This window comes from Aotus nancymaae, unplaced genomic scaffold (assembly GCF_030222135.1).
Source record: "Aotus nancymaae isolate 86718 unplaced genomic scaffold, 86718_ANA_hifiasm-v0.15.2.pri h1tg000007l, whole genome shotgun sequence".
Lineage (NCBI taxonomy): Eukaryota > Metazoa > Chordata > Mammalia > Primates > Aotidae > Aotus > Aotus nancymaae.
The window spans coordinates 15,343,818-15,366,984 of NW_026988418.1; the positions used below are offsets into that span (position 1 = coordinate 15,343,818).

Here is a 23,167-nt window from a genome sequence, read left to right on the forward strand (position 1 = left end):
TTGGGAGGCCTAGGTAGGCAGACCACTTGAGCTCAGGAATTCAAGACAAGTCTAGGCCACACAACAAAACCCTGTATCTACAAATAATACAAAACTTAGCCAGGTGTGGTGGCATGCGCCTGTAGTTCCAACTATTGTGGAGGCTGAGGTGGGAGGATTGCTTAAGCCTGGGAGGTTGAGGCTGCAGTAAGCCATGAGCATACCACTGCACTCCAGCCTGGGCAACCCTGTCTCAACATTAAATACATGAATAAAATGATAATTAAATTAAAGGAGCTGTCGGAGGAGAAACCCTTCTTTCTCCGTCCATGAGGAAGGCTGTCCATGGAGATAGAGGCTCCTCCTACAGATCTGAGTGGAATGCTTTAGGCATTAAATATTAGTAAATCTGGGCCACATGGACTTTGACTTTGAGTGAATGTTGTATGGGCTAATTGTAGCCAGCAGCCCACATTGGCCTATGACTGGGTTTGTGTGTCTTTCTGACTCCAGAGTAAAGTATTAGCAAGACCCACTTGCCAAAAGATTTTAGCCATGTGCTTCATCCTAGCTTTTATGAGTAATAAGCCTTTTTTTTTTTTACATTACTCCCCATCTTTCTGACTCCTGCCATCTATTTCTCAATGGACTTAGGTGGGGAAGAAAAGGAATGCTATTTATCAATCTCCCTAGAACCTTAATAAAAACAATGATTTGTTGAGTATTTACCCTGTGCCATGCACTATGTTAGTGCTTTATACACATTATCAATGTATGTCTTTAATTACACTAAGAGCTTTTAAATCATCACCAACACAGCAAAACCAGTGAAATAACAGAAGAGCACACAAGTGCCATGGCGACTGAGAGCTTCAGAGGAAGGAATTGAAGAGAAAGAAAGAGGAAGGAGAGCAGCAGTACCAGGACAGGACCAGGAGCAAGGACAGTGGCCTATAAATCCTTCATGAAAGACAGAGTTCATAAGTCTCTAATAAAAGAATGCCAGATAGCCATGCCAGTCCATTCCCCAATCTTTATACAAATAATCCCAGACATGGGAAATACTCTGGAATTTAAATTCTTTTTGACAGGCAGGTCACCAAAAAAGCCTCACTAGTGGGAGTAGGAAAGAGGAAATTCTGTCTTTCCACAATGGAGGCCCCTGCCTCTGTATTCTCTGGCAGAGACCAGGCCTGAGTTGAGCTGGTGTATTGAAGATCACAGCTAGGCAAGGCTTTTAATTGTGAATAGAGTTGAACCTAAATTCCAGCTACAAGTCTAGGGATGAGGCATCAGTCACAATTCAGGGAGTTCCAGTGCCTGAAATAGAAACAAGTCTGCCCATTCCTTCGAGGTTCTTACCCCAGATAAAATGAGATCCTTTCTTTCTATTCATATATTTTGTGTCTATCTCCCCTGCTAGAGTATAAACTCCATGAGAGTAGGAAGGGTATATCCCCACCCCAACATAATGCCTGGCACAGAGTACACACCAGATGAATGTGTACTGAGTGAATGAAATCATGGAGTTTACCATTTGTCTCCACACAGGTAACTTCTCATCTCTGGCCTCAACCACCCATTCTTTAAGGAGATAACTACCTCTCTAAGTCAGAAGGAAGGCATGAAAGACACAAGGAATTATTTAAAGCATATTCCAGAAGAATTTGCAAGGCTGACAATAGGCACAGTCCTTCCAATCCACTTAAGGCTTCATAGTTCTCCACGAGCTTCCCTCCATTTCCTCACTTGATCTTCACAATAATCCATGAGGCAAAGAAAGCAAAGGTTATGTCTCTATTCGATAGCTGGGGAAACAGGGCCACTCCAGATCACATGATGACTACAGGGGCAGAGAGAGACTAAAGACTGGGCACCATGGCTCATGCCTATAATCCCAGCATTTTGGGAGGCCAAGGTGGGAAGATTATTTGAGCCCAGGAGTTAAAGACCAGTCTGGACAACATGGTGATGAGACTCAGTCTCTATAAGAAATAAAAAAAATTAGCCAGGCATAGCACAGCCAGGCATACCTGCAGTTCCAGCTACTCGGGAGGCTGAGGTAGGAGGATCACCTGAAGCTGGGAGGCAGAGGTTGCAGTGAGCTGAGATCACACCACTGCACTCAAGCCTGGGAAACAGTTAGATCCTGTCTCAAAAAAAACAAAAAACAAACGAACAAAGAAACACTAGACCCCAGAACCCAGAGTCCCAGGTGAGCTCAGTCCTCCCACAGACCTCTGGATTGTTCCCTTGATCAGCACCAGACAGTCTCTGCAATAGGCCCCACAAGGAGGTAGTGGAAGCCCCCTCCTGCTCTTCTATTCCCACAAGTCTCCAAGGGTTGCCTGGCAACCAGCACCCAGCAGTAAGTGGCCTCTAGTTGGATCTGTTGCTGTGGGGTTACCCCTCTCACACCTGCACATGCTCTTGCTCCCTAATAATGAGGCTTCTCTCCTATCCTCACCTCCCCAGTAAGACTTTCTTCTCTGATCCATAATAATTAACTTCTTAGGAAACAAAGGGAGCTCTCAGGGACCTTGTGGTGAGGGACTCCAGGGAATAAGGCATTACCAAGACCCTCATCCCCCAGAGATGACGGAAATTCCTATTGTGGATGGACCTGCTCAGCAATGCTCATGATCTCCTCTTCTTCTGTCTGAAATCCCCTGAGAGAGATCCAATGGGCTGGAGGAATTTAACTGAACACTTCATACTGTGCTATTGAGTCACTAAATGCTGTTCCAAAACTCGTGGAACCACAGATGGAAAACCTTAGAAAGCAACCCAGTGACCCTTTGCATGTGCACCCAAAGATAGAGAAAGAAGGAACCCAATATTTATTGCATTCCTCAGACACAATATTATGTTATCACATTTAGGCCCCCTCACCACCAGCAAACCTAGAGGCTTTTATAGTTGAAGACATTATCTATTCATAAAAATGAAGTGATTTACCAAAGCACAACCAAAAAAAAAAATCACAAAACTTTTATGTACAGAAGTGATATATATAAACTCATATATATGTTCCCCCCTTTGCCTTTACAATGAAAGCAGTCTCCCCGTATCCTTGGGGGATATGTTCCAAGATCCTCAGTGGATGCCTGAAACCTCAGATCATACCTAATCATATAGAATATACACTATGCTTTTTCAATTTGATAACCACGGTGGCTACTGAGTAGCTAGTGGGCAGGTAGCAAATACAGCATGGATACGCTGGATGAAGTGATCATTCATGTCCTGGGCATGACAGAGCAAGACAGTGCAAGATTTCATCATACTATTCAGAATAGTGTGCAATTTAGGCCAGGCATGGTGGCTCATGCCTGTAATCTCAGCACTTTGTGAGGCCGAGGTGGACAGATCACTTGATGTCACAAGCCTGGCCAACATGATGAAACCCCATCTCTACTAAAAATGCAAAAATTAGCCAGGCATAGTGGTGTGCGCCTGTAATCCCAGCTGCTCTGGAGGCTGAGGCAGGAGAATTGCTTGATCCTGGGAGGCAGAGGTTGCAGTGAGCTGAGATCGTGCCACTGCACTTCAGCCTGAGCAATAAAGTGAGACTCCATCTCAAAAAAAAAAAAAAAAAAAAAAAAAAACCAGAACACTGTGCAATTTAAAATTTATTTCTAAAATTTTCTGTTTAGTATGTTCAGATCTAGAGGACCCCAGGTAACTGAAATCTTGGAAAGTGAAACCAAGGATGAGAGGAAACAGTAATTGATTATCAAATTCTGTAAATTCCAGTTAAAAATCTCTCCCTTCATTTCCATCCCTTATGTCATTTTGTCACTCTTGGCATTATGGACTGAAGGTCTGTGTCCTCCCAAAATTTGTATGTTGAAGCCCTATCCCTCAGTGTGCTTGTATTTGGAGATGAGGCCTCAAAGGAAGTAATTAAAGTTAAATGATGTCATTAGAGTGAGTCCCTGATCCAACAGAATTTGTGTCATTATAAGAAGAGGCACTAAAGAGTTTGCACTCTCTCTCCCCTATGCCCATGCACCAAGGAAAGGCCACAAGAACAGAGTGGGAAGGCAGCCCAAGGGGAGAGCCCATATCAGACATCAACCCTGCTGGCACCTTGATCTTAGACTTATAGTCTCCAGACTGTGAGAAAATTAATTTCAATGTATTTTATTATGGCAGCCAGAGCAAAATAATACACTTAGTTCGGCCCCATATAATTTATCCAAGCCCTTGCTTGCTGGCTGGCTTGCTTCCTTTCTTTGTTTTATAGCTGATCACTACTTTATTAATTTTTAGATAGCTTTATAAGATATAATTGATTAAAAATACACTTATTTAATATATATAATTTGATGATTTTGGATCCAAAACCCTGGTTTCTTTGCCTCATTTCCATCTACCCTTCAAACTGAAGCCAGGAATTTTTCTAAAATGCAAATCTAACTTGTTTAAACCCTTCTATGGCTCCCCAGTGCCTATGGTGGTGGTCTCCAGCTTAAATCCATCTAAGTAAGAAAAATTTAGATACAGCATGCACATTATATGTGTAATCCTTTGATTATTATCTATATGTCTACTTCTATACACAAAAGATATTAAAATATATAAAATTAAAATAATATTTAAATGTTTAAAATCTAAAGTATTCATAAACAGTCCAGAAAACTTTATTTTTACTACATAAAAGCACATACACACAAAAAAAACCATTTGCTAATTTCTTCTTCAGCAAAAGCAGTGAGATTGACCATGTCAGGTCTAATTAGATTATCAATGATTTTACTTAGAAACGTGGCTGACAATGAACTTGTGTTGGGTGTTGGAAAAACATCAGTTCAGCCATTTTGTTTATGCTCACTTGGGTTCACCATAATCTTCTAGTTAAGACTGCAATCAGAGGTTTCTTTACAGAACTCTTTAAAAGCCACATATCCATTATGAGGTTTCATTTAGTTAAAACTAGATCATGTAATCAATAAATCCACTTAACCAGGCACAGGAACACCACAAAAGCTCACAATTGGCTGAAAATAAAAGGGTGAGTCAGGCCAGGTGTGGTGGCTCATGCCTGTAATCCCAGCACTTTGGGAGGCCAAGGTGGGTGGATCATAAGGTCAGGAGTTCAAGACCAGCCTGGCCAATATGGTGAAACCCTGTCTCTACTAAAAATACAAAAATTAGCTGGGTGTGGTGACACGCACCTGTACTCCCAGCTGCTCAGGAGGCTGAAGCAGGAGAATTGCTTGAACTTGGGAGGCAGAGGTTGCAGTGAGCCGAGATAGCATCACTGCACTCCAGCCTGGGTGACAGAGCAAGACTCTGTCTCAACAACAACAAAAAAAAAACAAAAAGGACTGAGTCAGTCCACTGTCAACCCCTTAGAAGGGCAGAATGCCTCCTCCTATCTCAAGATTTTTTTAGTGTAGGGTATCTGACCATCTGATATGGGGATCAAACAAAGACACTTCTGTCAATCCACATAGTAAATATCAGTAAAATATATTTTATGTTCAAAGATTAAAAGTAAGCTCTAATAATTTCTTCAGAGGGATCCAAGATGGCCGAATAGGAACAGCTCTAGAGTGCAGTCCCCAGCCAGAACAACGCAGAGGGTGAGTGATCACTGCATTTCCAAACAAGTTATTACTGCCCACAGACAAGGACATTCCCGGGCTGAAAAGTGCCACGAATTTCCAGCATGGCTGTTTCAGCCGGTGCAGCGGGTCTCTGCACAAAAACTCACACGAATCTGGGCAGCCGTTTCAACTGGCGCCTGGAACACCTGGGAGACAGAACCGCCCACTCAACTGAAAAAAAGGGGGCTGAAACAGGGAGCCAGGTGATCTGGCTCGGCGGGTCCCACCCCAACAAAGACCAGCAATCTGGACTGAGAGTTTCACAGCAAGTGCAGCTGGACGTAGGATGATTCAGCTCTGTGGGGGGAAGGGCGTCCGCCATTACCAAGGCAGTCTGCCATTACCAAGGCAATCCGCCATTACCGAAGCGTTCCACCTTTACAGAGGCAGTCTACCATTACTGAGGCAGACTGCCATTACCGAGGCAGTTCTAACCATACCTCTATAAACAAAACCGCAAAGAAGTTCACATAACAGCTAGGCAGAGCCCATGGCAGCTCAGCGACGCCTCTGCTGGCAGACTGTGACTAGGCTACCTCCTTGCTGGGCAGGGCATCTCTGAAAAAAGGCAGCAGCACATCAGGAACTTATAAATAAAGCCCACCTTCCCAGGACAGAGCACCTGGGAAAAAAAGGCAGTTATGAGTTCTGCTACAGCAGACTTAAACATATCTGCCCAGCAGCTCTGAACGGAACAACAGAGCTCATAGCTCAGCACTTGAGCTCCTATAAGGGACAGACTGTCTCCTCAAGCAGCTCCCTGACCCCCATACATCCAAAGAGATACCTCATAAAGGAGAGCTCAGGCTGACATCTGGTGGGTATCCTTCCGGGACGAAGATAACAAGAAGAAACTAGCAGCAACCCTTACTGTTCTGCAGCTGCCACAGATGATCCCCAGGCAAGCATGGTCTGGAGTGGACCTCCAGCAGTCCTACAGCAGAGGGACCTGACTTTTAGAAGGAAAACTAAAAAACAGAACGAAATAACTTCATCATCAACAAAAAGGACGCCCACTCAGAGACCCCATCCGAAAGTCACCAACTACAAAGACCACGGATAGACAAATCCACAAAGATGGGAAGAAACCAGCACAAAAAAGGATGAAAACACCCAAAACCAGAACACCTCTCCTCCTTCAAGGGATCACAACTCCTCACCAGCAAGGGAACAAAGTTGGAAGGAGAATGAGTCTGATGAATTGACAGAAACAGGCTTCAGAAGGTGGGTAATAACAAACTTCTCTGAGCTAAAAGAACATGTTCTAACCCAATGCAAATAAACTAAGAACCTTGAAAAAAGGTTTGATGAAATGTTAGCAAAAATAAAGGCTTAGAGAAGAATATAAATGACCTGATGGAGCTGAAAAATGCAACACGAGAACTTCGTGAATGATGGAGCTGAAAAACACAACACGAGAACTTCAAGAAGCATACACAAGTTTCAATAGCTGAATTGACCAAGTAGAAGAAAGGATATCAGAGATTGAAGATCAACTCAATGAAATAAAACAAGAAGGCAAGATTAGAGAAAAAAGAGTGAAATGAAACGAACAAAGCCCACAAGAAATATGGGATTGTGTGAAAAGACCTAATCTATGTTTGATAGGTGTACCTCAATGTGACAGACAGAATGAATCCAAGGTGGAAAACATTCTTCAGGATATTATCCAGGAGAACTTCCCCAACCTAACAAGGCAGGCCAATATTAAAATCCAGGAAATACAGAGAACACCACAAAGATATTCCTCAAGAAGAGCAACCCCAAGGCACATAATCGTTAGATTCACCAGGGTTGAAATGAAGGAAAAAATGCTAAGGGCAGTCAGAGAGAAAGGTCGGGTTACCCACAAAGGGAAGCCCATGAGACTCACAGCAAATCTCTCGGCAGAAACCCTACAAGCCAGAAGAGAGTGGGGTCCAATATTCAACATCCTTAAAGAAAAGAACTTTCAACCTAGAATTTCATATCCAGTCAAACTAAGCTTCATAAGCGAAGGAAAATAAAATCCTTTATGAACAAGCAATTGCTCAGATATTTCGTCACCACCATGCCTGCCTTACAAGAGCTCCTGAAAGAAACACTAAATATAGAAAGGAACAACCAGTACCAGCCACTCCAAAAATGTACCAAATAGTAAAGAGCATCGACACAATGAAGAAACTGCATCAACTAATGGGCAAAACAACCAGCTAGCATCAAAATGGCAGGATCAAATCACACATAACAATATTAACCTTAAATGTAAATGGGCTAAATGTCCCAATCGAAAGACATAGACTGGCAAACTGGATAAAAAGTCAAAACCCATCAGTGTGCTATATCCAGGAAACCCATCTCACATGCAAGGACACATAAAGGCTCAAAATAAAGGGATGGAGGAAGATTTACCAAGCAAATGAAGAGCAAAAAAAAGCAGGAGTTGCAATCTTAGTCTCTGATAAAATAGACTTTAAACCAACAAAGATCAAAAGAGACAAAGAAGGGCATTACATAATGGTAAAAGGATCAATGCAACAAGAAGAGCTAATGATCCTAAATATATAAGCCCCCAATACAGGAGCACCCAGATTCATAAAGCAAGTTCTTAATGACCTACAAAGAGACTTAGACTCCCATACAATAATAGTGGGAGATTTTAACACTCCACTGTCAATATTAGACAGATCAACGAGACAGAAAATTAACAAGGATACCCAGGACTTGAACTCAGATCTGGACCAAGCGGACCTAACAGACGTCTACATAACTCTCCATCCCAAATCCACAGAATATACATTCTTCTCAGCGCCACATCACACCTACTCTAAAATTGACCACATAATTGGAAGCAAATCACTCCTCAGCAAATGCCAAAGAACAGAAATCGTTAACAAACAGTCTCTCAGACCACAGTGCAATCAAATTAGAACTCAGGATTAAGAAACCAACCCAGAACCACACAACATCCTGAAAACGAAACAACTGGCTCTTGAATGTTGACTGGATAAACAATGAAATAAAGGCAGAAATAAAAATGTTCTTTGAAACAAATGAGAATGAAGACACAATGTACCAGCATCTCTGGGACACATTTAAAGCAGTGTCTAGAAGAAAATTTATAGCAATAAATGCCCAAATGAGAAGAAAGGAAAGATCTAAAATCAACACCCTATCATTAAAATTGAAAGAGCTAGAGGAGCAGATAAAAAAAAAAACAAAAACTCAAAAGCTAGCAGAAGACAAGAAATAACTAAGATCAGAGCAGAACTGAAGGAGATAGAGACACAAAAAACCCTTCAAAAAAAATCAATAAATCCAAGAGCTGGTTTTTTGAAAAGATCAACAAAATAGACAGACCACTAGCCAGATTAATAAAAAAGAAAAGAGAGAAGAATCAAATAGATGCAATAAAAAATGATAAAGAGGATATCACCACTGATTCCACAGAAATACAAACTACCATCAGAGATCACTATAAACAACTCTACGCACATAAATCAGTACGCCTGGAAGAAATGGATAAATTCCTGGACACTTGCACCCTCCCAAGCCTAAATCAGGAAGAAGTCAAAACCCTGAATAGACCAATAACAATGGCTGAAGTTGAGGCAGCAATTAATAGTTTACCAACCAAAAAAAGTCTAGGTATGGATGGGTTCACAGCTGAATTCTACCAGACATATGAAGAGTAGCTGGTACCACTCCTTCTGAAACTATTCCAAGCAATCCAAAAAGAGGGAATCAATCTCAAATCATTTTATGAGACCAACATCATCCTGATACCAAAACCCAGCAGAGACTCAACAAAAAAAGAAAACTTCAGCCCAATATCCATGATAAACATAGATGCAAAAATCTTCAATAAAATACTGGCAAACTGACTGCAACAGAACATCAAAAAGCTTATCCATCACAATCAAGTAGGCTTCTTTCCGGGGATTCAAGGCTGGTTCAACATACACAAGTCTATAAACGTAATCCACCACATAAACAGAACCAAAGACAAAATCCACGTGATTATCTCAATACATGCAGAGAAGGCCTTTGACAAAATTCAACAGCCCTTTATGCTAAAAACTCTCAATAAACTAGGTATCGATGGAATGTATCTCAAAATAATAAAAGCTGTTTACGACAAACCCATAGACAATATTATACTGAATGGGCAAAAACTGGAAGCATTCCCTTTGAAATCTGGCACTAGACAAGGATGCCCTTTCTTACCACTCCTATTCAATATAGTATTGCGAGTTCTAGCCAGAGCAATCAGGCAAGAAAAAGCAACAAAGGGTGTTCAATTAGGAAAGGAGGAACTCAAATTGTCTCTATTTGCGGAGGACATGATTGTATATTTAGAAAACCCCATTGTCTCAGCCCAAAATCTCCTGAAACTGATAAGCAACTTCAGCAAAGTCTCAGGACACAAAATCAATGTGCAAAAATCACAAGCATTCCTATACACCAATAACAGACTTAAAGAGAGCCAAATCAAGAACGAACTGCCATTCACAATTGCTACCAAGATAATAAAATACCTAGGAATACAATTAACAAGGAACGTAAAGGACCTCTTCAAGAAGAACTACAAACCACTGCTCAAGGAAACAAGAGAGGACACAAACAGATGCAAAAACATTCCATGCTCATGGTTAGGAAGAATCAATATTGTGAAAATGGCCATACTGCCCAAAGTACTTTATAAATTCAAGGCTATCCCCATCAAGCTACCTATGACCCTCTTCACAGAACTGGAAAAAACCACCTTAAACTTCATATGGAACCAAAAGAGAGCCTGCATAGCCAAGATAATTCTAAGCAAAAAGAACAAAGCTGGAGGCATCATGCTACCTGATTTCAAACTATACTACAAGGCTACAGTAATCAAAACAGAATGGTACTGGTACCAAAACAGAGATATAGACCAATGGAACAGAACAGAGGCCTTGGAGGCAACACCACACACTACAACCATCTGATCTTTGACAAACCTGACAAAAACAAACAATGGGGAAAGGATTCTGTGTTTAATAAATGGTGTTGGGGAAACTGGCTAGCCATGTGCAGAAAGCAGAAACTGGACCCCTTCCTGACACCTTACAGTAAAATTAACTCCAGATGGATTAAAGACTTAAACATAAGACCTAACACCATAAAAACCCTAGAAGAAAACCTAGGCAAAGCCATTCAGGACATAGGCATAGGCAAGGACTTCATGACTAAAACACCAAAAGCATTGGCAACAAAAGCCAAAATAGACAAATTGGATCTAATTAAACTCCAGACCTTCTGTACAGCAAAAGAAACAATCATTAGAGTGAACCAGCAACCAACAGAATGGGAAAAAATTTTTGCAATCTACCCATCTAACAAAAGACTAATATCTGGAATCTACAAAGAATTAAAGCAGATAAACAAACCCATTCAAAAGTGGGCGAAGGATGTGAACACACACTTTCCAAAAGAAGACATTCATGAGGCCAACAAACATATGAAAAAATGCTCATCATCACTGGTCATTAGAAAAATACAAATCAAAACCACATTCAGATACCATCTCATGCCAGTTAGAACAGCAATCATTAAAAATCTGGAGACAACAGATGCTGGAGAGAATGTGGAGAAATAGGAACACTTTTACACTGTTTGTGGGAGTGTAAATTAGTTCAACCACTGTGGAAGACAGTGTGGTGATTCCTCAAGGACCTAGAAATAGAAATTCCATTTGACCCAGGAATCCCATTACTGGGTATATATCCAAAGGATTATAAATCATTCTATTATGAAGACACATGCACACGTATGTTCACTGCGGCACTGTTCACAATAGTAAAGACTTGGAACCAACCCAAATGCCCATCGATGATAGACTGGACAAGGAAAATGTGGCACATACACCATGGAATACTATGCAGCCATAAAAAACAATGAGTTTGTGTCCTTTGTAGGGACATGAATGAATCTGGAAACCATCATTCTCAGCAAACTGACACAAGAACAGAAAATCAAACACCACATGTTCTCACTCATAGGCAGGTGTTGAACAATGAGAACACATGGACACAGGGAGGGGACACCACACACTGAGGTCTGTTCGGGGGGAATAGGAGAGGGACAGCAGGGGGATTAGGAGAGGGACAGCGGGGGGATAGGGAGGTTGGAGAAGGATAACATGGGAAGAAATGCCAGATATAGGTGACGTGGGGATGGAGGCAGCAAACCACATTGCCATGTATGTACCTATGCAACAATCCTATATGTTCTGCACATGTACCCCAGAACCTAAAGTGCAATAATATATGTGTGTGTGTGTGTGTGTGTGTGTGTGTATATATATATATATATATATATATAAAATATTAATTTCTTCATCTTCCTAAGGAATCATCAAGCATGAATCCTCTGGCTGATGACAAGAACTTTCTGTTTGCCCTGGAAGGTCTCTTTGACCCCCAATCTGCCACCTACAGCCTCTCTAGCAAATTTCTCTCTTAGCACCCACTCCCTGCTCTTTCACAGCCTTGATCCAGTTTCACTGAATTGCTCACCATGCCCCAAATATTCTGTGCTCTCATGTGCCCCTGTGCACAAACTGCAAGGATGATGTCAGATAACATGAGTGAAAGCACCTAGGTGCTTTAAGTAAATGCTTGTTGACTTTTACCTCAAGCTAGTTAAGCTAAGTAGTTCTACAATGTTAGCCTGCCACAAAACTAACTGGAAACTTGTTATAGCACAGATTGTTGTCACTCACCCATCACAGTTTCTGATTCAATAATTCTGAGATGGGCCTGAGAATGTGCATTTCTCTCTCTTTTTTTTTTTTAGAGACAGGGTCTCGCTATGTTGCCCAGGCTGGAGTGCAGTGGCTGTTCACAGGCGTGATCCCCCTACCGATCAGCATGGGAGTTTTGACTTGCTCCGTTTCCGACCTGGGCTGGTTCACCCCTCCTTAGGCAACCTGGTGGTCCCCCACTCCCAGGAGGTCACCATATTGATGCCGAACTTAGTGCGAACACCCGATCGCCATAGTGCACTACAGCCCAGAACTCTTGGGCTCAAGTGATCCTCCCACTTCAGCCTCCCAAGTAGCTGGGAATACAAGCACATGCCACCGCGCCCAGCGAGAATGTGCATTTCTAACAAATTCCAAGGTGATGCTGATGCCATGGGTCTGGAAACCACACTTTGGGAATCAGTGAACTAGACAACCCATGTAGCTTCTATTTCTAATGATCTCTGATTCCTCAATGCCTTTAATAGAGAGCAAATGAACAAAATGAACTTTTATCTTGATATAAATTAATATTTGACATTATCATGAAGGGAAATAAGGACTAAGATCTCAGATGGACAGTGTACAGAAAAGAGCACATACTTTAGCATCAGAAGATATTGTTGAAATCCCACTTTATAGCAGTGTTGTTGACCTAAGGCAAGTTAATTAATCTCTGAGTTTCTTATTCTGCAAAATAGGATTGTATTAAAGTAGTACCTACCTCACAGTGTTAATTGTGAGATAATATATGGGAAATAATTTGTAAAAAGAAAAGTACTATATACAGACTGCCCCAATAAGATATACACATGATGTATTAATGTACATTTAACACGTAGAATAGAACGATAACAAATAATACATGTTCTAGCTGGGCATGGTAGTTCATGCCTGTAATCCCAGCACTGTGGGAGACCAACACAGGTGGATTACCTGAGGTCAGGAGCTCAAGACCAGCCTGGCCAACATAGTGAAAGCCTGTCTCTACTAAAAATATAAAAATTAGCCAGGCATGGTGGCACACACCTATAATTATAGCTACTCAGAGGGCTGAGGCAGGAGAATCGATTGAACCCGAAAGGCAGAAGTTGCAATGAGCCAAGATAGTGCCACTGCACTCCAGCTCAGAGTGAGACTCTGTCTCGAAAAAAAATAAATAAATAAATAAAAATACATGTTTTGAATACTTTAAATCACAAATTTTCAAAATTTCCAATCCAGGTACTAATTCATTTTTGAAAACAATATGATTCATATGTTGCTATATCATCTAAAATATGTACATAATTAATTAGTATTATTGGTAGATAGTAATAATAATAATAGTAGCTGTGGCAGCCAGCTTTCAAGATGGTCCCCAATGATACTTTCCTCCCAATATTTGCATTTTTGTGTAGTTTCCTCTCACACTGAATCAGTGACCAACAGAATGTTTTAAGGCTAAGGCTAACTCATAAGAGACATTGCCACTTCCTCTGGCCTTTTATGTCTCTCACTCTGGGAAAAGCCAGGTGCTTTAAGCAGCTCTGTGAAGACACTCTAAGAGGCCAAATGGAAAAGAAGTAAGGCCTCCTGCCAACAGCCATCACCAGACATGTGAGTGTGCAGCCTTAAGATCCTCTAGCCCCAGGCTGGGCATAGTGGCTCACGCCTGTAATCCCAGCACTTTGGGAGGCCAATGTGGGTGGATCACGAGGTCAGGAGTTCAAGACCAGCCTGGCCAACATGATGAAACCCTGTCTCTACTAAAAATACAAAAATTAGCCAGGCATGGTGGTGAGCACCTGTAGTTCCAGCTACTCAGGAGGCTGAGGCAGAAGAATCGCTTGAACCCTGGAGGCAGAGGTTGCAGTGAGCTAAGACTACGCCACTGCACTCCAGCCTGGGGGACAGAGCAAGACTCTGTCAAAAAAAAAAAAAAAAAAAAAAAAAGATCCTCAGCCCCAGTCTGTTTCAGATGATTGCAACCCAAGCCAACATCTGGCTACACCTCATGAGAAGCCCCAAGCCACTCCCAAATGTTTGATCCATAGAAAGTATGAGATAATGAATTATTATTGTTGTTTAACACTACCACTTATTCATTTTTTATTTGAGATGAAGTCTCATTCCATTGTCCAGGCTGTAGTGCAGTGGCATGATCATGGCTCATTGTAGCCTCAATCTCCTGGACTCAAGCAATCCTTCCACTTCAGCCTCCCAAGTAACTGGGTCTACAGGTGCACACCACCATGCCCAGCTAATTTGTTTTATTTTTTGTAGAGATGAGGTCTTACATTGTCACCCAGTCTGGCACTACGAACTTATAAAGTGATTTGTTATACAACGATAGATAACCAATACCATAGCTAACATTTATTGTGCATTTACTATGTTCTAGAAACTAAGCCAAGGATCTAATGACCCAATAGCCTTATGATGTAGATGCTATTACAATCCCCAGAGAAGAAAGGGTGGCCCAGAGAAGTTAAGCAATTCAGTCAAGTTCCATGGCTACTAAGTGGCAGAAGCAGAATTTGAACCCAAGTCTCTAACTCCAAATCCCAGTTTCCTGGTCACTCGTTTAGACAAGCCAACATAAAACCTCTTGAAAAATTAAACAGCAGAAGCAACTGAACCCCTGAAAGAAAGCAAACTTGTATAAAGCTAGCAGAAGGTAACCCAGGGGCCATACCTGAAAGAGCATTAATGCCTGATGCTATAAGGCCCAGAAGTTCCAAGCTGGCCCTACTTCCCAGCCCTTGTACTGACAGACCAGCCCCCTCTCAGGAAAATCCTCCCCAAGATTCCTGGGACTCACCCAGATCTGTAGTTTCACTCGCTTCTCATGACGGTAGACTGTCTTCACCTTGAAGTCGATGCCCACAGTGCTAACGAAGGCTGGGGTGAATGTGTCATCGGCATAGCGGAAGAGGAAGGAGGTCTTGCCAACACTGCTGTTGCCAATGATAAGCAGCTTAAACATGTAGTCAAAATTCTGGTCAGAGGCATCTTTGACTCCAGTTTTACCATCTGTCACTGAAGCCATCTGCAAGAGAGACCTAGGGTCACTCAGGAACAGACCTCCAGAGTCGTCTAGAGTCACCAACCTTCTAATGGTCACCCCACCATTCACACACTCACTCCTTACCCCAGCATCACTGAGGAAATCCACTCTACTCAAAATCCCCCATCACTCACCTGCCCCAAATGTTGTCTCAGCACTGGGGTAGAACCCAGCTCCTCCCATTCATTCTTTCAGCAAATATTTACTGAGCACATTGATCTGGGGCAAGCCCTGTGCTGGGCATGGGGCTTATGAGTCAGACATGGTACCTGACCTCTGGGTGGACACAGACTAGAATAAAAGGTGGGTAAACACAGAGTAACAAAGCAGTAGATAAGTGATAAAACAGAGGAGTCCTGGTTGAGAAAGTCTATGGGAAGCATCCCACTCAGCCTGGAGGCCTGATGATCAAGGAGAAACTCCTGGAGGAAGCAGTTCCTGAGCTATTTTGGAGAAAAAAAAAAAAAAAGGCCAAGAACAGCAAACACATGCACATTCCAGGAAAGACCCAGTATTGGGCTATCACTCTCTTGCTTTAAAAACTTTTATGACTCAGGAGGCTGAGGTAGGAGGATCACTTGAGCCCAGGAGTTTGACGCTGCAGAGAGCCATGATCATGCCACTGAATGCCAGCCTGGGCAGCAGAGCAACATCTCATCTCCAAAAAATTAAATAAATAAAAAATAGAAACTTTTATGGCTTTCCACAGCTCTAAAGATCAAGTCCAAACTGTTCAACTTGACAAATAACCAACTAACCAAAGAGCCAACGTTCTAAGCTTTTATCTTCCCATACCCCATCTCTTCACCAACCTGTGCTTCCCCTAGATCCAATTAAACACTTTATGCCAAATAAGCCACATTATTTCTTGCCTTTGTTCCTTTATATATGTATTCCTTCTGCCTAGAATTCTCTTTTCCTCCTAACAAACTCCTACTCATCCTCAGAAGCCAAGGTCAAGTGCCAGCTTCCCTGTGCATGGCAGAGGCAGGTATTCCTGCTCCTATGCTTCCAGAACACTGGAACGGCCCTTGTATCATTTCAGCACTGTTGGACTGAGCATCTGGGGCTTAATGGACTTCATTCCTATATGTCTGGCTTCCAGCATGAATCCTAGCATATAGCAAGCACCCAGTAAATGTGTGCTGAATTAATCACAGTCACTTCATCACTCTGAGTCTCAATCTCCTTATCTGGAAAATGTCGAGAACAATTTCTGCCCTACTCTTTTCACAGAGCTATCACAGGATTCAAATGAGATAACAATGGATGAGGCCGGGCACGGTGGCTCAAGCCTCTAATCCCAGCACTTTGAGAGGTCGAGGCACATGGATCATGAGATCAGGAGTTCAAGACCAGCTTGGCCAAGATGTTGAAACCCCATCTCTACTAAAATTATAAAAATTAGCTGGGTGCAGTGGCACACGCCTGTAATCCCAGCTACTCAGGAGGCTGAGGCAAGAGAATCACTTGAACCTGGGAGGTGGAGGTTGCAGTGAGCCGAGATCACGCCATTGCACTCCAGCCTGGGTGACAGAGTGAGACTCTGTCTCAAAAAAAAAAAAAGAAAAGAAAAGAAAAAAAAGATGACAATGGATGAAACCATTATCAACTGGTAAATTCCACACAGGGATGAACATATGTCCTTATTCCAAAGTCTTCAAAGCCTAGGTCCTTTATTTGTTCACTCATTCATTCATTCAGCAAATATTTAATACAGGCCAGGCCTTTCCTGAGACCCCAGCCTTCCAGTTTTGTCACCATCTTCTTTGCTAGAACACCTAAATCTGAACTCCAGAATTCAGCACTTGGTCACATGGTCTTATTTGCATCTTTAATTGCTTCTCCTATGTCTTGGAAGCCTCGGGTACCCTGCTTCTCCTCCTGAAATCTCCCCTTGTGCTCAGCACAAGGGTACTCCGATGGCTGGATGAGCAGTCAGAGGAGGGTGGGAGGACAGCAGTCAAGTGTGATGGTGTCTGGGTTTTCAGTCTTTTTAGGAACTTCTGCTTTTTTCCCAAGGGAAAAGAAAGATCATGAGACTGGTGGATGTGGTTCTTTGGGCCTCTCAGGTGAGCTGTAAGGATAAGGAGCTGATAAATGTAGGTTTAAAGCTCTCTTGAAGAAAAGTTAGACAAATACGTAAGATTGTTAGCAGCCTTTTAATAAAAGTTCCTTACATATGTCACCACTGGACTCCTGTGGTCTCTGTTCTTTCTTCCCTTTGCTCCCAGCTCTCAAGCCTTATCTGACACTTTCAGCTCCATCCCTGTATCATCTGTCCCATGACAAGACTCATTAGACAAGTGTAGAACATGCCTAGGACAGTTGGAGACCGAGGCGTAGCACTTACATGGAGGAAGAAAATGAGGTTGGAAGGGAGAGTGCCATTGCCTGCTTAAACTGTCTCACAGTCTTAACTTTTCAGCTTTTCATGGTACTAGGTGCAAAGCCTGTTGCAAGAACTTGCCATGCAAAGACATTATTCATTTTTTTTTTTTTTTTTTTTGATACAGAGTCTCACTCTTTCATACAGGCTGGAGTGAAGTGTTGCAGTCTCGCCTCACTGCAACCTCTGCCCCTGGGTTCAAGCAATTCTCCTGTCTTAGCCTCCCAAGTAGCTGGAATTACAGGCATCCACCACCAAGCCTGGTTAATTTTTGTATTTTACTAGAGATGGGGTTTTGCCATGTTGGTGAGGCTGGTCTTCAACTCCTGACCTCAGGTGATCCACCTGCCTCAGCCTCCCAAAGTGCTAGGATTACAGGCGTGAGCCACCACACCTGGCCACATTAGGCTTTTTCTACATTAAAACAAAGAAAGCAACCACAACTTCACACCATCCTCCACTCTGCTGCCAGTCATCTTTCTTTGTTTACAAGAGAAATTTTCTACTATGAATGTATTCATTATAAAAAATTTGAAAATTATATTATACAAAAGTATAAAAAAGAGAATTTAAAATTAACTGACATCCTGCCCACTCAGAAACTATGAATATTAACATTTTAGTGTATTTTCTCCAATATTTTTTCATACAAAAGAGTGCCACCTAAGGCCTGGTGCAGTGGCTCACACCTGTAGTCCCAGCACTTTGGGAGGCCAAAGTGGGAGGATGGCTTGAGGTCAGTTCAAGACCAGCCTGGGCAACATAGGGAGACCTCCCCTTTCTACAAAAAGTAAAAAATTAGCCAGGTGTGGTGGCATACATCTATAATCCCAGCTGCTTAGGAGGCTGAAGCAGGAGGATTATTTGAGCCCAGAAATTTGAAGCTGCAGTAAGCCATGATTGTGCCACTGCACCCCAGCTTGGGCAACAGAGCAAGACTGTCTCTACCAAAAAAAAGTACCATCTACTTTAATATATTTTATTTGTTAATTTAAAAGATAATACATACTTATGGAAAATAATTCTAGTATATACTATTTGCAAGTATTACTTTGCATTTATTATTATTGTTATACATATATATATATATTTTTTTTTTTTTCTGAGACAAGGTCTCACTCTGTCACCCAGGTTGGAGTTCAGTGGCACTATCTCGGCTCACTGCAGTCTTGACCTCCCAGGCTTAAGTGATTCTCCTGCTTCATCCTCCCGAGTAGCTGGGACTAAAGGCATATGCCATCATGCCCAGCTCATTTTTGTATTTTTTGTAGAGATGGGGTTTCACCATGTTGTCCATGCTGGTCTCAAACCAGGATCAAGTGATCTGCCCTCGTTGGCCTCCCAAAGTGCTAGGATTATAGGTGAGAGCCACCATACCCAGCTGCATTATTTTCTTAATCCCTAGCATAAAATACAAGTAATATGAAACCTAAAGGTTTACATTGAAAAGTGTAAAGGTTTACACTGAAAAGTAAGTCTTGCTTCCATCTCTGATTCCTAATCTAGTTCCCCTCCCCAGATGCATACATGTTATCAATTCATATATCCTTCAGAGATAGCCTTTGCATATATAAGCAAAGAGATCTATTTATAATTTTTATTTATGTATAAATCACACACCATGAATTCTAGCCTATATCTTCTATGCATATTTTAATAGCTGACATCATATGCACAGAAGGTGTAGACTAGAATATATGGTATGTTATCACTTAGCAAAAGCACTTAAATTTTAAAAGTACAGTCATGCATTGCATAACAATGTTTCAGTCAGTGATGGACCACATGTACAATGGTGGTCCCATAAGATTATAATGAAGCTGAAAAATTCCTATTGCCTAGTGACATAGTAGCCATGGTAACGTTGTAGCACAACACATTGCTCACTTGTTTGTGTTGATGCTGGTGTAAACAAACCTACTACACTGCCAGTTATATAAAAGTATAGCACATATGATTATGTGTAACACATAATACTTGATATTGATAATATGACTACGTTACTGGTTTCTGCATTTACTTACTATACTTTTTATTGTTATTTTAGAGTGTATTTTTTCTACTTAATTTTTTTTTTAAGTTAACAGTAAAACAGCCTCAGGCAGGTCCTTCACAAGGTATTCCAGAAGAAGATATTGCCATCAGAGATGACAGCCCCATGCCTATTATTGCCCCTGAGGACCTTCCAGTGGGACAAGATGTGGAAATAGAAGGCAGTGATATTGATGCTCCTGGATCCTGTGTAGCCCTAAGCTCATGTGTGTATTTGTGTCTTTCTTTTCAATAAAAAAATTGTAAACATAAATTTAAAAAACAAGGAAGAAAATAAAGAAAAGACCAGGCTCAGTGGCTTACGCCTGTAATCCCAACACTTTGGGAGGCCACAGTGGGAGGATCACTCCAGCCAAGGAGTTCAAGGATGCAGTGAACCATGATTGCACCACTGCATTTCAACCCAGCTGACACGATGAGCCTTCATCTTAAAAAAGAACATACAATGTATTTGTGCTTTAAGCTAAGTGTTATTTTTATAAAAGAGTCTATGGCTGTGCACGGTGGCTCAGGCCTGTAATCCCAGACTTTGGGAGGCCAAGGCAGGGGGATCACTTGAGGTCAGGAGTTCAAGACCAGCCTGGCCAACATGGTGAAACCCCATCTCTACTAAAAATACAAAAATTAGCCAGGCATGGTGGCGCACACCTGTAATCCCTGTTACTCAGGAGGCTGAGGCACAAGAATTGTTTGAACCCAGGAGGCAGAGGTTGAAGTGAGCAGAGATCGTGCCACTACACTCTAGCCTGGGTGATAGAGTAAGACTCAATCTCAAAAAAAAAAAAATTAATAAATTTAAAAAAAAAGAGCCTAAAAGGTTTTTAAATTTTTTTAAGTTTATAAAGTTTAAAAGTTATAGTAAGCCAAAGTTAATTTATTATTGAAGAAAAATATTTTTAAATAAATTTAGCGTAGCCTAAGTGTACAATGTTTATAAAGCCTCCTGTAGTGCACAGTAATGTCCTAGGCTTTCACGTTCACTCACCACTCACTTACCAACTCCCCCAGAGCAACTACCAGCCCTGCAAGCTCCATTCATGGTACGTGTCCTACACAGGGGTACCATTTTTCATCTCTTATCCCATACTATGGCTGGGTGTGGTGGCTCACACCTATAATCCCAGCACTTTGGGAGGTTGAGGCAGGTGGATCACTTGAGGTCAGGAGTTTGAGACCAGCCTGGCCAACATGATGAAACTCCATCTCTACTAAAAATACAAAAAATTGGCCAGGCATGGTAGCAGGTGCCTGCAATCCCAGCTACTTGGGAGGCTGAGGTTGCAGTGAGCGGAGACTGCACCACTGAACTCCAGCTTGGGTGATAGATCCAGACTCAACCTCAAAAACAAAAAACATATTTTTACTGTACCTTTTCTATGTTTAGATGTGTTTAGATACACAAATACTTACCACTGTGTTACAATTGCCTGCTATATTCAATATAGTAACACGCAGTACAGGTTTGTAGCCTAGGAGCAATAGGCTATCTACTGCATATAGATTATGTGTATAGAAAGCTATGTCGAATACCATATAGGTTGTGTAAGTTTACTCTATGATGTTTATACAACTATGAAATCGCCTAACGACAGATTTCTCAGAACATATCTTTGTAATTAGCAATGCATGACTGTACTAAATTCCAAAAGTACTACAAAAGTATGAGATTTTGAGGCCAGGCACAGTAGCCTAGGCCTGTAATCCCAGCACTTTGGGAGGCTCAGGCAGACAGATCATTTGAGGTCAGGAGTTCGACACCAGCCTGGTCAACATGGTGAAACCCCATCTGTACTAAAAATACAAAAATTAGCTGGGCATGGTGGCGCACGCCTGTAATCCCAGCTATTCAGGAGACTGAAGCACAAGAATTGCTTGAACCTGGAAGGCAGAGGCTTCAGTGTCAAGACCATGCTACTGCACTCCAGCCTGGGTGACAGAGCAAGACACTGTCTCAAAAGAAAAAAAAAATAAGTATGAGACTTTGAAAACTCTTACTCTTAAAAAATATCATTTCAGTTGACTACATTATATTCCATCCTATATACATGTGTCATAAGATCAATTCTTTTTTTTTTTTTTTGAGACGGAGTCTTGCTCTGTCCCCCAGACTACAATGTAATGGCGCAATCTTGGCTCACTGCAACCTTCGCCTCCAGAGGTCAAGAGATTCTCCTGCCTCAGCCTCAGTAGCTGGGACTACAGGTGCCCACTACCATACCCAGCTAATTTTTGTATTTTTAGTAGAGATGGGGTTTTACCATGTTGGCCCAGCCACATCAATTCTTTAATGTTTTCATTCTCTTTAGGAAGTTCTTTTTAAATTGTTTTTCTACTGTTAATTATTATAAATTAAACTGCAGTGAATATTTCTTTACATAAATTTTTCACTTTCCTAATTATTTCCTTGAAAGAGATTTCTTGAAGTGGAATTGCTGGTCAAAGAGTCATTTTACTAAAACATAGATTTGATCTTTACCACAATTCCATATCCTTTATCATATTTTATCCTCTAAATAAACCTGGGAAATAAAGTTGGAAAGACAGGGATTATTATTTCCATTTGATCAAGAAGGAAACGGAAGGTGAGAAATTAAAACGATTTGCCCAAATCTCACAGCTAACAGCTGAGACTAGACTTAGTACCCTGCAGTATTATGAAAAAGTTTAAAATCAATGCTCTATCCCTCAGATGAATTCTTAGATAAGTCATATTGCCTTTCTAAGCCACAACACTTTTACCTTAAAATAGAGAAAATATCACCTACTTCACAAGCTTGGTACAAATAGAATGAGTAGTATATATATATGTAAACAATTTGACACAGTTTCTTGACCCATGGAGGTACTGAATATATATTATTTCACTGGCCCATTTAATTCACTCCTGCAGGCAAATCTTGTTTAACTGCCCTTTCCTTGATTATGGTTCCATTACATGGGCCTGTTTTACAATTAACTGTTTGCTTCCCCTTCTGGATTCACGGGGGCTTTATCCATCCTTATATCTCATCAACGCTAGACCTATAGTAGGGTGTTATGTCTTTCAAGAAACACATATAGAGCATTTTTCATGTGCCAGACTATCAGTGTAAATGTCAGATTATTGGTCCTCATTTTTCTGATGTAGCCCAGCTTCACACTCTTAAACTGCTAGAACTAGAAGGGACTTTGGAGTAGCAGCTTTATTGTAACAAAAAGCCTGGCTACTGGGCCCACCTTTCCCAGTAACTCAGTTTGTAAACTTGGCCAAGTTACTTAAATTCTGTGCCTCAGTGTCCTCATCTAACCATAATACCTACTTTAAGGTGCTATGAATTTTAAATAAGAGA

At 41.5% G+C, this 23,167-nt stretch overlaps 1 protein-coding gene across 1 annotated transcript in view; it reads right to left on the reverse strand.

Annotated features, from left to right (window-relative positions):
• RAB3B (RAB3B, member RAS oncogene family) overlaps positions 1-23,167 on the reverse strand; it is an 81,634-nt gene that overhangs the window by 53,421 nt on the left and 5,046 nt on the right. Inside the window, exon 2 of the mRNA XM_012434670.3 lies at positions 15,152-15,379. Within this exon, the coding sequence (XP_012290093.1) occupies positions 15,152-15,379 (228 nt within the window). The remainder of the gene's footprint in view (positions 1-15,151; positions 15,380-23,167) is intronic.